The sequence below is a fragment of the Oryctolagus cuniculus genome, chromosome 21 (assembly GCF_051225735.1).
Source record: "Oryctolagus cuniculus isolate XC-2025 breed Fujian yellow rabbit chromosome 21, ASM5122573v1, whole genome shotgun sequence".
Classification (NCBI taxonomy): domain Eukaryota; kingdom Metazoa; phylum Chordata; class Mammalia; order Lagomorpha; family Leporidae; genus Oryctolagus; species Oryctolagus cuniculus.
Genome location: NC_142887.1, coordinates 11,141,418 through 11,153,391, shown reverse-complemented (window position 1 = coordinate 11,153,391; position 11,974 = coordinate 11,141,418). Strand labels below are relative to the sequence as shown.

The window sequence follows — 11,974 nt, the reverse complement described above, 5'->3', positions numbered from 1 at the left end:
AAATACAAAAACAGGCCAGCGCCGGGGCTCACTGGGTTCATCCTCCGCCTGCGGCACCGGCATCCCATATGGGCCCGGGTTCTAATCCTGGTTGCTCCTCTTCCATCCAGCTCTCTGCTGTGGCCCAGGAAGGCAGTGGAGGATGGCCCAAGTGCTTGGACCCTACACCCGCATGGGAGACCAGGAGAAGCACCTGGCTCCTGGCTTTGGATAGGCACAACGTTAGCCGTGGCAGCCATTTGGGGAGTGAACCAACAGAAGGAAGACCTTTCTCTCTGTCTCTCTCTCTCACTGTCTATAACTCAACCTGTCAAATTAAAACAAATTAAAAAAAAAAAAAAGAACAACACAACAGGCCCAGTCTCTCCAAACCACATGATTATGATGGACAAGAAAAGACTGAGAAACTCCCTGGACTAAGGAGACCCAGTGTAGCATGGGCACCTGGGTCAGCTCCTGAAACACAGGGCGTTGGTGGAAAAATTGGTGGAACCCATGTAAAGTCTAGTGGCTGGTGCCACACAGGGCATGCTTCTAACCCAGCTGTGTGACACTGGTTGTTAAGACACCAGCATCCCGTGTCAGAGGACCTGAACTTGATGCAGACCCCGGGAGGCAGCAGGTGCTGGCTCAGGTGTTGAGTTCCTGCCACCCCTGTGGGGGACCTGGATGGAGTTCTGGCTCCTGGTTTCAGGCATCTTTTCTGTCTGCCTTTGTCTCTCAGATAAATAAATATGCATTAAAAAAAATCAAGTATGACAGCAATGGTGACATCTTGGTTTGATAACTATATCATGGCTCCGTAAGGTACATTAGGGAAGCTATGTGAAAGGTCCCTGGGAGCTCTCTCTGCGGTCTTCCCAACTCTTCTGCAGATCTAAACCAGTTTCAAAATGTAGAGTTTTTCACAGTGAAGTCTGCACTGTCTTTCTGACCGCCACGCCTGGATCATGCCCCTGAGCCACTCCTGTGCCTTTCAGTCCTCAGGTCCCCTCTCTCATCACCTGTGCTGGCGCCCTGGGCTTCTGCTAGGCGTCAAGATGAAACCAATAAAAAGCATCTGAGCTTTAAACTCCTGGTTCCTCCAGCTGCAGCTGCCCCAGGCAGGCTGTGCCAGGCTTGAGCATGTTCCGTCGGAGTTTGGCCAGCAGTGCCCCTACAGGCAGCTGTTCATGTGTCACAAGACCACCCCTGTGGCTTAGCTTAAGGACTGCCGAGGGAGGGAAGAGACAAGAAAGAGGCTGGTCTCTGAGACCCCCTTCAGGGGCACAGCTTCAAGTGAGGGGCCGGCAGCAGGCCATGGGGCCATCAAATCATGTTTTCCTGAGTGTGCCTGTGTGTGTGTGTGTGTGTGGGGTCCCTGCCTTTGGCCAATAACAAAATGGTGTTTGTCAATCCCCAGGAGAGGGCCATGAGGCCGAGGCAGATCACTGCCTGCCGCTGGAACCACTTCCGTCCGAAATGCCTGAAACTGTTGGCAGTGCTGTGAGGCAGAGGTGGGGAAGTTGAGTACCAGAGTCAGCACCCCACCCTGCAGAGGGGCAAAGCCATCATCTGTCTCCCTGCTCCCATGCTCTTGTTTTGTTGAACAGAGGTGATAAAACATAGGTGTGCGGGCTTCCTTTGGGAGGCGAGTTCAGCTGCCCCTCACAAACAATTCACACGGCAAGGCGGTAAAGTGCTGTGGAAGGTGGAGTCACCCCCAGCCGCCAGCCAGTGTGTGTGTCCCGGAGCAGACTCTGAGTGGGGAGGACACGCCAGGCGTGTCCCGGGAGAGGTGGCCACTGCCCTCTCTCCTCTGGGAGTGTCTCATTTCCTCCTCTGTAACAGGAGAGAGATGGGCTTCATTCACTCCTCTGCACCTGAGCTCAGTGGATGTTTGCTGCATGCCGGGCCCTGTGTTAGTCCTGACTGCCCAGCACGGACAGTCGTGGCAAACAAGCACAGAAAAGTGCATTTACCGTCACACCGAGAGTCGTGCAGGGAAGCTGGGGTCCTAGGTGGGGAATGAGCTATAGACGAGGTGGCCAGAGAGTGCCATGCAGAGAGGGGAGTACTGCAGAGGGGACAGTACACCCACGCCAGGAGCTGCCAAGGTCTGTAGGGTCAGACCCTTGGGAGGACCCTGCTCAAGGTGAGGCCCTCAGGAGTCCACATGGTTTCTGCTGTTCTCTTACTGCTGCCGTTATGTGCTGCTTCCTTGGAACTCTGAAGAGCAATGCTTTCCTGTAGGAAATAGATGGCGGGAGGAACAGGGGGCAGCCAAGTGTGTCAAGTGACAGCCAGACAGTCTGCTGTGGGTCAGGCTGTCACACTGAGGATCCCAGGAAAGACCAGAAGTAAGCACAGGAGGCACCAGCCCCAAGCTGCACTGTTCTTTAGTCACAGTGGGTTTCAGTCCCTGGTATCTTATTTTTTCTTTATTTTTTAAAAAGATTTTATTTATTTGAGAGGTAGAGTTACAGACAGTGAGAGGGAGAGACAGAGAAAGGTCTTTTCCACTGGTTCCCCCACCCCAAAGGGCTGCAACCACCAGAGCTGTGCCAATTTGAAGCCAGGAGCGAGGTGATTCTTCCCAGTCTCCCATGTGGGTGCAGGGGCCCAAAGACCTGGGCCATCTTCTACAGCTTTCCCAGGCCACAGCAGAGAGCTGGATTGGAAGAGGAGCAGCTGGGACTAGAACGTGTGTCCATATGGGATGCCAGCGCCACAGACAGAGGATTAACCCACTGCGCCACGGCGCTGGCCCCAAGTCCCTTTTTTTTGACAGGCAGAGTGGACAGAGAGAGAGAGACAGAGAGAAAGGTCTTCCTTTTTGCCGTTGGTTCACCCTCCAATGGCTGCCGCGGCCGGCGCACTGCGGCCGGCGCACCACGCTGATCCAAATCAGGAGCCAGGTGCTTCTCCTGGTCTCCCATGGGGTGCAGGGCCCAAGCACTTGGACCATCCTCCACTGCACTTCCCTGGCCACAGCAGAGAGCTGGCCTGGAAGAGGGGCAACCGGGACAGAATCCGGCGCCCCGACCGGGACTAGAACCCGGTGTGCCAGCGCCGCAAGGCGAAGGATTAGCCTAGTGAGCCGCGGCGCCGGCCTACAGCTTTTTTAAAGATGTGTTTTATTTACTTGAAAGGCAGAGTTATGGAGGGGGGCGGGGGAGAGAGAAGAGAGAGAGAGACTGAATGAATGAATCTTCACCTGCTGTTTCACTCCCCAAATAGCCGCAGTAGCTAGGGCTGGGCCCGGCTGAAGCCAGGAGCCAGGAGCTTCATCCAGGGCTGCCACATGGGTACAGGGGGCAGGGACTTGGGCCATCTTCCACTGCTTTCCCAGGTGCATTAGCAGGGAGCTTGATTGGGAAGTGGAGCAGCCAGGACTCAAAACCAGTGCCCATATGGATGCTGGCATTGCAGGTTGGGGCTTTAACCCATCACGCCACAGTGCTGGCCCCATAGCTTTTTTTTTTTTTTTTTTTTTAATGGAGTCAGTCCCCCTTCTGGAGATCCTTGTGCTTTCTGTAAATCTCCCCCACGTGGCTGCTCATACCAGAAGGCAGCAGAACACAAGTGGCTTCCGCAGGTGCCCAACGTGCTGTCAGCACCTCTGCCTTTTCCAGCTTCCCAGGGTGAGTGACACAATGTCAGCACCAGATCCTCCATCTAACGGTGGTGCCAGTGCCGCCGTGTGTGCTTCCTCCCGGCCCGCTGAGCCCTGAGCTGCGAGTGGCACAGAGCGTGGTGCCTGCTCTGGAGACGCAGCAAGGGAGGCAGCCTCACCAATAGGAAGTACAGTGTCTGGTGATGCGACACCACAGGGAGGGCTTCTAGGGCCTCAGGCCGTACGATGGGAAGGAGAAATTCCAGAAATGAAGACACACCCCAGGCACAAGTCTTTTGAGGAACCCAAGCCAATGTGAGGGGTCGCACAGAGGGGTGGGGCAATGCAGAGGAGGCAGTGGTCACAGCCCAGGGGCTAATTCAGAGGTTGGAGCTGGACTAAAGCAAAAGGGAAGAGGTGGGATCCAGTCTGTATCCTGGAGGCAGGGGACAGTGAGGTGCACCTGCGGTGGGTGGCTGGGGAAGGCTGGTTCCAGAAAAGCCAGGGCCTGCAGCAGGGGCGGCTGGCAGGAAGTGTGGAGAAGCAGAGGGGAAGAGGAAGCTGCAGTCACTGTCCTTGGTGTGCAGTGCAGAGAGCAGCGCTGTGTGGCGCAGGTGGGGAGGGTTCCTGTAATGACCTTCAGGCAGCTCAGGGTCAGGGGCCAGACCAGAGAGGCAAGCTCTGAAAATAAGCAGGAGCCAGAGAGGGCCAGGCCGCTGACGGCTTTGCCACCATGGCCCACTTGACCTCAGATCCCCATGGGCCCTCCAGGGACTACTTCTGCTGCAAGTCACTTTTCCACTGCCACATTGTCCCTCAGAAACCGCAGCCAAGGAGCCAGCCGTGGGTGCCCTGGGTTAAGTTGCCACTTGCCATGCTGGCATCTGTATCAGAGTGCAGGTCTGAGTGCTGCTCCCAATCCAGCTTCCTGCTAACGTGCCTGGGAAGGCTGTGCAAGATGGCCCGAATAGTTAGGTCCCTGCCACCCACGTGGGAGACCAGGATGCAGTTCCTGGTTCCTGGCCTTGGCCCGGCACTGGCCCGGCACAGACCCAGCTGTTGCAGCCATTTGGAGAGTGCACTAGCAGAATAAAGCTCACTTTCTGTTGCTATGCTTTTCAAATAAATATTTTTAAAAACCACAGTAACAAACTACAGTGAGATAGGACTTCACTTCCACTGGCGTGGTTAAGATAAAAAAGAACAATCATAGCAAGTGTTGGCGATGACGTGGGAAGGCGGGGACCCTCAAATGTTGGTGAGAGTGTAGGATGGCGCAGCTGCTCGGCAGCAGGACAGTCGCTCCACGTGTTAAATACAGAGTCACCGCAGGACCCAGAAACCTCCCCAGGTGCAGGAGCAAGGGGAGGGGAAACCTGTGCACGGATGTTCACAGCATCCTTACTCACAAGAGCCAAAGGGCAGACACAACCCAGTGTCTGCTGGTGCCTGGACGGAGGGACCAGCTGTGTTCTCTCCATATAACGTGATGTGTTCAGCCAGAGGAGGGAATGAAACGTTAGTACACGCCGCAACATGGGCAAACCTTGACCGTGTGCTAAGGAAAAGAAACCAGACCCAAAAGGCCACGTATTGACATGAGATGTGCGGAACAGGAAATGCCTGGAGACAGGAGATAGGTGGTTGCCAGGGCTGGGGGATGGAGAGAGTGACTGTTTAATGGGTACAGCGTTTATTTTCAACTTGATGAAAATGTTCTAAAATTGATTGTGGTAATGGTTACGCCGCTCTGTAAATACTCTAAAAACCACAGAATTATATACTTCAGAAGGGTGAATTTTATGGTATATGAATTATAAAACATTTAAAAAAAATCAGCCAGCTAGCCCATCCATCCATGGGCAAGGCTGGGACCCACGCCCAGGCCTGAACTGCGTGGGTGCAGAGAGAAGTTGCCTTGAGCTTCTGGTGCCAGCAGCTGCTTCCACCCTCAAAGTCTCACCCTGAAAACTAGGAGGGGCTTTCAGATGCTGGAGAGCCCAGGCCACAGTTCCGAGGACGGGCAGTTTTCCGGGTTCCTGCCTTCAGAAGCCACCATGCCGGCATGGAGGGATCCAGCTTGACCGCCGCTTCCCGGGGCCTCCCCAGACCTTCTGTGTTTCTATCGTTGCACTTAGAAGAACACATGGATTGCAGTATCTTCCCCTGGAACGCCTTCAGATTTCAAAGCACAGGGGCCTTTGCTGTGGCGCAGTAGGTTAACACCCTGGCCTAAAGCACCGGCATCTCATATGAGCCCAGGTTCAAGACCCGGCTATTCCTCTTCCAATCCAGCTCTCTGCTATGGCCGGGGAAAGCAGTAGAAGATGACCCAAATCCTTGGACCCCTGCACCCACATGGGAGACCTGGAAGAGGCTCCTGGCTCCTAGCTCTGGGTCGGTGCAGCTCCGGCCACTATGGCCATTTGGGGAGTGAACCAACAGATGGAAGACCTCTCTCTCTCTCTCTCTAACTCTTTCAAATAAATAAATAAATAAATCTTTTAAAAAATTTCAAAGCACTTCATATCTCTCATCTACTTTTTTTTTTTTCTAGAGCTCCCATCTATTGGTTTGCTCCCCAAATGCTGCAGTGGTCAGGACTGGTTGAAGCTGGGTGGCAAAAACTTAATCCCCTACATGGGTGGCAGGAACCCAGGTACTTAATCCATTACCTACTGCCTCTCAGGGAGCGCTTTGGCAGGAGGCTGGAATCTGGAGCCAGAGCCCGGAATTAAACCCAGGTACTCTGATGGGGAATGCAGGCATCCTGACTGGCATCTTAACTGCTAGGCCAGATGCCCACCCCTAAATCATTAATGATTTATTTTGTGTTCATGGAGCAGGCACAGTGGTTAAGTCACTACCTGGTGTACCCCTACTGGAGTGCCTGGTTAGGGTCCTGGTTACTCTGCTTCTGATCCAGCTTTCTCCTGCACACACCCTGGGAGGCAGCAGGTGATGGCTCAAGTATTTAGGTCTCCCCACCACCAGCTGTGTGTGAGATCTGGGTTGAATTCCAGGCTCCTGGCTTTGTATTTAGGGGGTGAAGCAGATCTTCTCTCATCTATATATCTGTGTCTATCTCTCGCTCTCTCTGCCTTTCAAATAATGTTTGTAAAAAGTTAAATTTAATAACCAGGGAAAAGGGAGTAGTTTGGTTTCAGTATCTAGCCAGGGGTCACAATGGTGCAGCAGCAGCACAGGTCCTTTAGGTACAGATACGGCCTAGTACATCTGTCTGCACCCACAGTGCTCTGAGTGCAAACGCTGCATTTAGTCCTCATGACAATCCTGTGAAATCGGTGGTACTATTTTCATACCCATTCTACCTGTGAAGCAAACAGAGGTTAAGATATTTGACAGGCCAGTGCCGCGGCTCAGTAGGCTAATCCTTTGCCTTGCAGTGCTGGCACACTGGGTTCTAGTCCTGGTTGGGGCGCCGGATTCTGTCCCGGTTGCCCCTCTTCCGGGCCAGCTCTCTGCTGTGGCCAGGGAGTGCAGTGGAGGATGGCCCAAGTGCTTGGGCCCTGCACCCCATGGGAGACCAGGAGAAGCACCTGGCTCCTGCCTTCGGATAGGCGTGGTGCGCCGGCTGCAGCGTGCCGGCCGCAGCGGCCATTGGAGGGTGAACCAACGGCAAAAAGGGAGACCTTTCTCTCTGTCTCTCTCTCACACTGTCCACTCTACCTGTAAAAAAAAAAAAAAGATATTTGACACAAGTGGTAATCGACTTCTTTAATCCTGGGATCATTCTTTCACTCTTAACATGTCTAGAATAATAACTAACATTTGTAGAGTGCTTGAATTGTAGTTTCTGGTCAATAGTTATTAAGACTGTCAAGCTGAAGGACACTAAAAATGCTTGGAAAAGTTTTTTTTTTTTTTTAATTTATTTATTTGAAAGACAGGGAGCAGACAGACAGAAATGAACAGAGAAATGAACAGAGACAGATAGACAGAAAGGGATCAGCCAAAGCCCGGAGTGTGGAACTCAGTCTAAGTCTCATGGTGGGAGAGACCCAACTAGTTGAGCCATCACCTGCTGCCACCCAGGGTGCGTGTTAACAGAGTGCTGGAATCAGAAGCAGAGCTGGGACCCAAACCAGGCACTCCCGTATGGGACGTGGGCATCCCAAGCGTGGCACAAACACCCACCCCTAGGGAAAGTATTTGAAACACTGTATGTTGACAGTATAGTAAGGAAGTAGCAGGGCAAGATGGGAGGAAAAAATTGCAGCTGGAGAATCCAGTGAGGACACTACTTTTGCCCTGCTGACAGTTGCCACCCCTGGCACATTTGAACTTGAGTCTGAGGGCCGCACCAACACCAACTGGGAGATGTACGTTGGTAAATGTTTCATACGAGCTCTGGGTGGGCTTGGGGAAGGCGAGTCCTGATGCGTGTGGCATTTGCCGATTTCCAGGGGGTAAACACCCTGCATGGTTGATTTCAAACTCATAGGAGGAGCCACAGAACCCAGGGGGGAAGCAGGAGCCTGCAAGCCAGCTGCAGCACATACCAGATGCAGAGTATGAAAAGTGGACCAGCCTTGCACAGTCACTCAGCCAGTGTTTTTGTCACTGCTGGGCAGGGAACCCAAGTCCTGAACTTGGATGAAGGTAGTCTTGGACATGCAGTGACAGCAGAACCTGGCAGAAACAAATGGAAATCATCTCTAGGGGAAATACATTTTAAATACAATTTGGGCATATAACAAGTAAGTATGACACCATGAGCGAGAACTAGGAAAACAGACCCTTAGATCCTTCATGTATTAGAATCATCAGGGGCTGGTGCTGTGGCATAACGGGTAAATCCACCTCCTGCAGTGCTGGCGGTCCATACAGGTGTCCGTTTGAGTCCCAGCTTCTTCACTTCCAATCCAGATCCCTGCTTATGTGCCTGGGAAAGCAGTGGAGGATGGCCCAAGTCCTTGGGCCCCTGTACCCACATGGGAGACCTGGAGGAAGTTCTAGGCTCCTGGCTTCAGATCAGCCCAGATTTGGCTGTTGTCTCTGCTTCTCTGTAACTCTACCTTTCAAATAAATCTTTTTTTTTTTTTTTTAAATCATCAGACACAGATTATAAAACAACTGTACTTTGAACAAAAGTTTGAAAGATATAGAGGACAGGGAACTCTTAAAATGACATGATATTTATAAAGAACATTTGTAGAAAGCTTTATGCTTTAATCAGGGATTAAAAACACAAATGCCTTCAGGGAGCAGACAGGTAACACCAATGAGCCAATAGGCTGTGTGGGCACACGGTGCACTGGACAGCTCTGTGTGAGGCCGAGCTCCTCGGCTAAGGCTGTTTGTGCTACGTGACATCAGTCACCCAGGCTGCAGACCTGTTCTCTACAGAAGTTTGGTGTTTGGGTTCCTTTTTAAGGTGGTCAAATGCACATAGCATAAAACTGATCTTCATAGCCATTTTATTTTTTATTTGATGCACACAAACACACACGGAGCTCCCACCCAGCGGTTCACTCCCCAAGTGCCTGCAATGGCTAGGGTGCGGCCAAGCTGAAGCCAGGAACTGGAAGCTCAGGGAGAGCTCCCACCTGAGTGTCAGGAACCCAACTTGAGCTGTCACTGCTGCCTCCTAGAATACACTGGCAGGAAGCTGGAGTCGGGAGCTAGAGCCAGAGCCAAGAATCAAACCCAGGCATCCAACGTGTGACCTGGCATCTCACCTGCCAGGCTAAGTGCAGCCATGTCGAGGTATGCGATTCAGCAGCATTGAGTACCTTCACTGTCATGCAACTCTTACTGCTACTCTGTTCCAGAACCATTTTACCACCCACAAAATGAACCCCCAGGCCCTAGCTGTCCCTCCCCATTGCCCCCTCCCTTCAGCATCTCCCCCCCCCCCCCCCCCCCCCGTTTGCTGTTGCAGTGTTCGTGAGCAGTAAGTGGAATCAGATAATACTCATCCTTTGGGGCTGGCGCTTTCACTTGGCATGTCTTCACATGTCGCCATGGAGCATGGGGCCACGTTCCTTTCAGCGTGGATTCTTTCCCTCTATGGCTGAATAGTTTGCCACCATGTGGAAATACACACCCATTTCATCAGTTGATGCTTGGGTTTCTGACATGGTATCTTTCTATTTTAGTTTCAAACACATATTTCAAAGCTCTGCATGGCCCAAAGCACGTATCTGTTGGCCACATTTGTCAGGGGGCCTCTGACTTAGGACCTGCCCTTACATACATGTATTTTCCCATATAATTCTCAGGATGACTTGAGGTCATAAGCAGCTATATTTCAGGATGCTAAGAAGAAATGCCCAAGAAACGGCCTGCAGTCTCTCACCCCATTTCCCAAGTAGCTCGCCCCCCACAAATAAACTGGGAGCAGAGTGGATTGGGGGGGCAGCGGGTTGAGCCACCACTTGCTACACCCACATCCCTTCCGAGTGCTGGTGCAAGTCCTGGCTGCCTCCCTGAGCGATCCAGCGCCCTTCTAATGTGCCTGGGAGAGCAGAGGAAGACGATCCCAGTACTTGGAGCCCGGGTACCTGCGGTGAGACCCGGATGGAGTTCCAGGTTCCTGGCTTCCTTGTGGCCATCTGGGGAGTGAACCAGTGGGGGAAGATCCCTCTCTCCTTCTTCCTCGCTCTCGCGAACTCTGCATTTCAAACAAATATTTTTTTAAAACGGAGGAAACTCGAGTTTCCCATACTATAGTACCTACGGCTGCAACCTTGAACTTCTCCAGGACTCGGTGTCCCGCGTGCGAAGTGCGTGACGCTGGGCGGGTTTACCTCCAGCCAGCACTGGGGCCACTCGGTCTCCCCGGACCGGCAGACTTTACATCTGGTCCAGGGAGCATCGCCGCATCCGAACACCTGGGTGACCCTGATCCGTGTCGTCCACAGCGCTCCGTTCTTCCGGATGGGGAGGGAACTCCGCTCGCAAGTCCTTGTAGGTGGGACCAGTCCATGTTTACCCGCTAGGGTCACTGGAGCGGCCGCTGCGGCGGGCCCGAGCCTGGTCCTACCTGCAGGAGGGCGACTTGTGGCCCCTCGCCCTGTTACGCCAGGGCCACTTCTCCCCGAGGGAAAGGAAGAGTCCCTGCTACCAGGAACCTTTTTTTTTTTTAAACAAGCCTCGTTTTCCAAAAGGGCGCAGCACGGGGAGGCGCCGGCCCGAGGCCGCGCGTTAAACAGGGCAGCGGCTGCACAGAGACCCGCGCTTCCCGACTCTCTCCAGGATCACCGCGCGTACGGAACCGCTGCCGCAACTCCAAGAAGTCAGGAGCCCCACAGGAAAACTTGCATTACTGCACCCGCTGCCACGCACCCGGGCCCGGACCGGGCCGCCCCGCGGGCTCCGCAGGAATGCGCCGTCTCCGGGGGTCCCCGCCCGCACCTGCGGCCTCCCACGGAGCGACCGCGCGCCCCCGCGAGCCCGGAGCCCGGGACCACTGGGAGCCTCCGGCCTTCTCCCGGGGAGAGGCCCGGCGCCTCCCCGGGTGGAAGGCGGCTGCGGCGGCGCCTGGAGGCCGCGCTGCTCCCCCGCTCGGTGCAGCTGCCGCCCGGCGCGTGCGCACTGGGCCCGGCGCGGCGGCGGCGGCGGCGGCGGCGGCGGCGGCGGCTTTGTGTGCGCGCGTGTGTGTGCGCGGGCGCGCGGGTGTGTGAGCGCCGTGTGTGCCGGCGGCCGCGGGCGGGCGCGAGTGTGGCCGCCGCCGAGCGCCAGCAGGACCCGGCGGGCGCGCTCCCCAGCCTCTCCGTCCCCGCCAGAACCATGTCGGGCAGGTCGGTTCGAGCTGAGACCAGGAGCCGGGCCAAAGATGATATCAAGAGGGTCATGGCGGCTATCGAGAAAGTGCGCAAATGGTAAGCAGAGGCGCCGTCTCGCCCGCTCGCGGCTCGGCGCCGCAGCCTCCGGGAGCCCGGAGCCGGCGCGGAGAGCCGCGGGCGCAGCGCCCCGGGCCGCCCGGCCGGCCGCGGGCCCGCGAGTTGGCGAGGGCGGGCGGCGCGCGAGCCGGGTCACCTGCGCCCGGCGGGGGCCGCGGCCGCTGCCCAGGTGCGCTCGCGCCTGTCGCCCACCTGGCGGCGGCAGCCTGAGGGCGGCGGGCGCCCCGGGCCGGGCGGCCAGAGCGGCGGGCAGCCCCCCGCCGCGGCGCCCGGCCGCCGGGAGGGGGGCTCGGGGCCGGCCCCAGAAGCCATTTCGTTTTGTGCAAGTCACATGAAAGCGGCTTCCCGCGCGCCGGGGCCGCGATGCCGGCGGCTGCGTTGGGGAGAGCGCGAGCTCCATTGTGCAGGCACCGAGCGGGCCGCCGCCGCCTCCCCGCGCGCCCCGGCCCGCGCCGGGCCTCCCGCCCCGCCGCCCGCCCAGGCCCGGCGCCCTCGAGTCTGCGGAGTTTGC

At 55.6% G+C, this 11,974-nt stretch overlaps 1 protein-coding gene and 1 long non-coding RNA gene across 4 annotated transcripts in view; one reads left to right on the top strand and one right to left on the bottom strand.

The window, feature by feature from the left end:
- Positions 1–4,246: 4,246 nt before the first annotated feature.
- Positions 4,247–10,509, bottom strand: LOC138847435 (uncharacterized). Of its 2 annotated transcripts, XR_016227099.1 has the most exons (4): positions 10,369–10,509; positions 8,356–10,232; positions 8,119–8,248; positions 4,247–5,770 (listed from the first exon to the last, which is right to left on the bottom strand). It is a non-coding gene; the product is annotated as an uncharacterized LOC138847435 (long non-coding RNA). The 2 variants fall into 2 exon arrangements; XR_016227098.1 differs by having other exon boundaries at positions 4,247–8,248.
- The window catches only part of BCL7A (BAF chromatin remodeling complex subunit BCL7A), a 29,752-nt gene continuing 26,802 nt past the window's right edge, over positions 9,025–11,974 (top strand). For both annotated transcript variants that reach the window (XM_002722735.6, XM_089323070.1), the window contains exon 1: positions 9,025–11,442. In XM_002722735.6, coding sequence (XP_002722781.2) covers positions 10,499–11,442 — 944 coding nt within the window. In that variant the 5' untranslated portion in view covers positions 9,025–10,498. The remainder of the gene's footprint in view (positions 11,443–11,974) is intronic.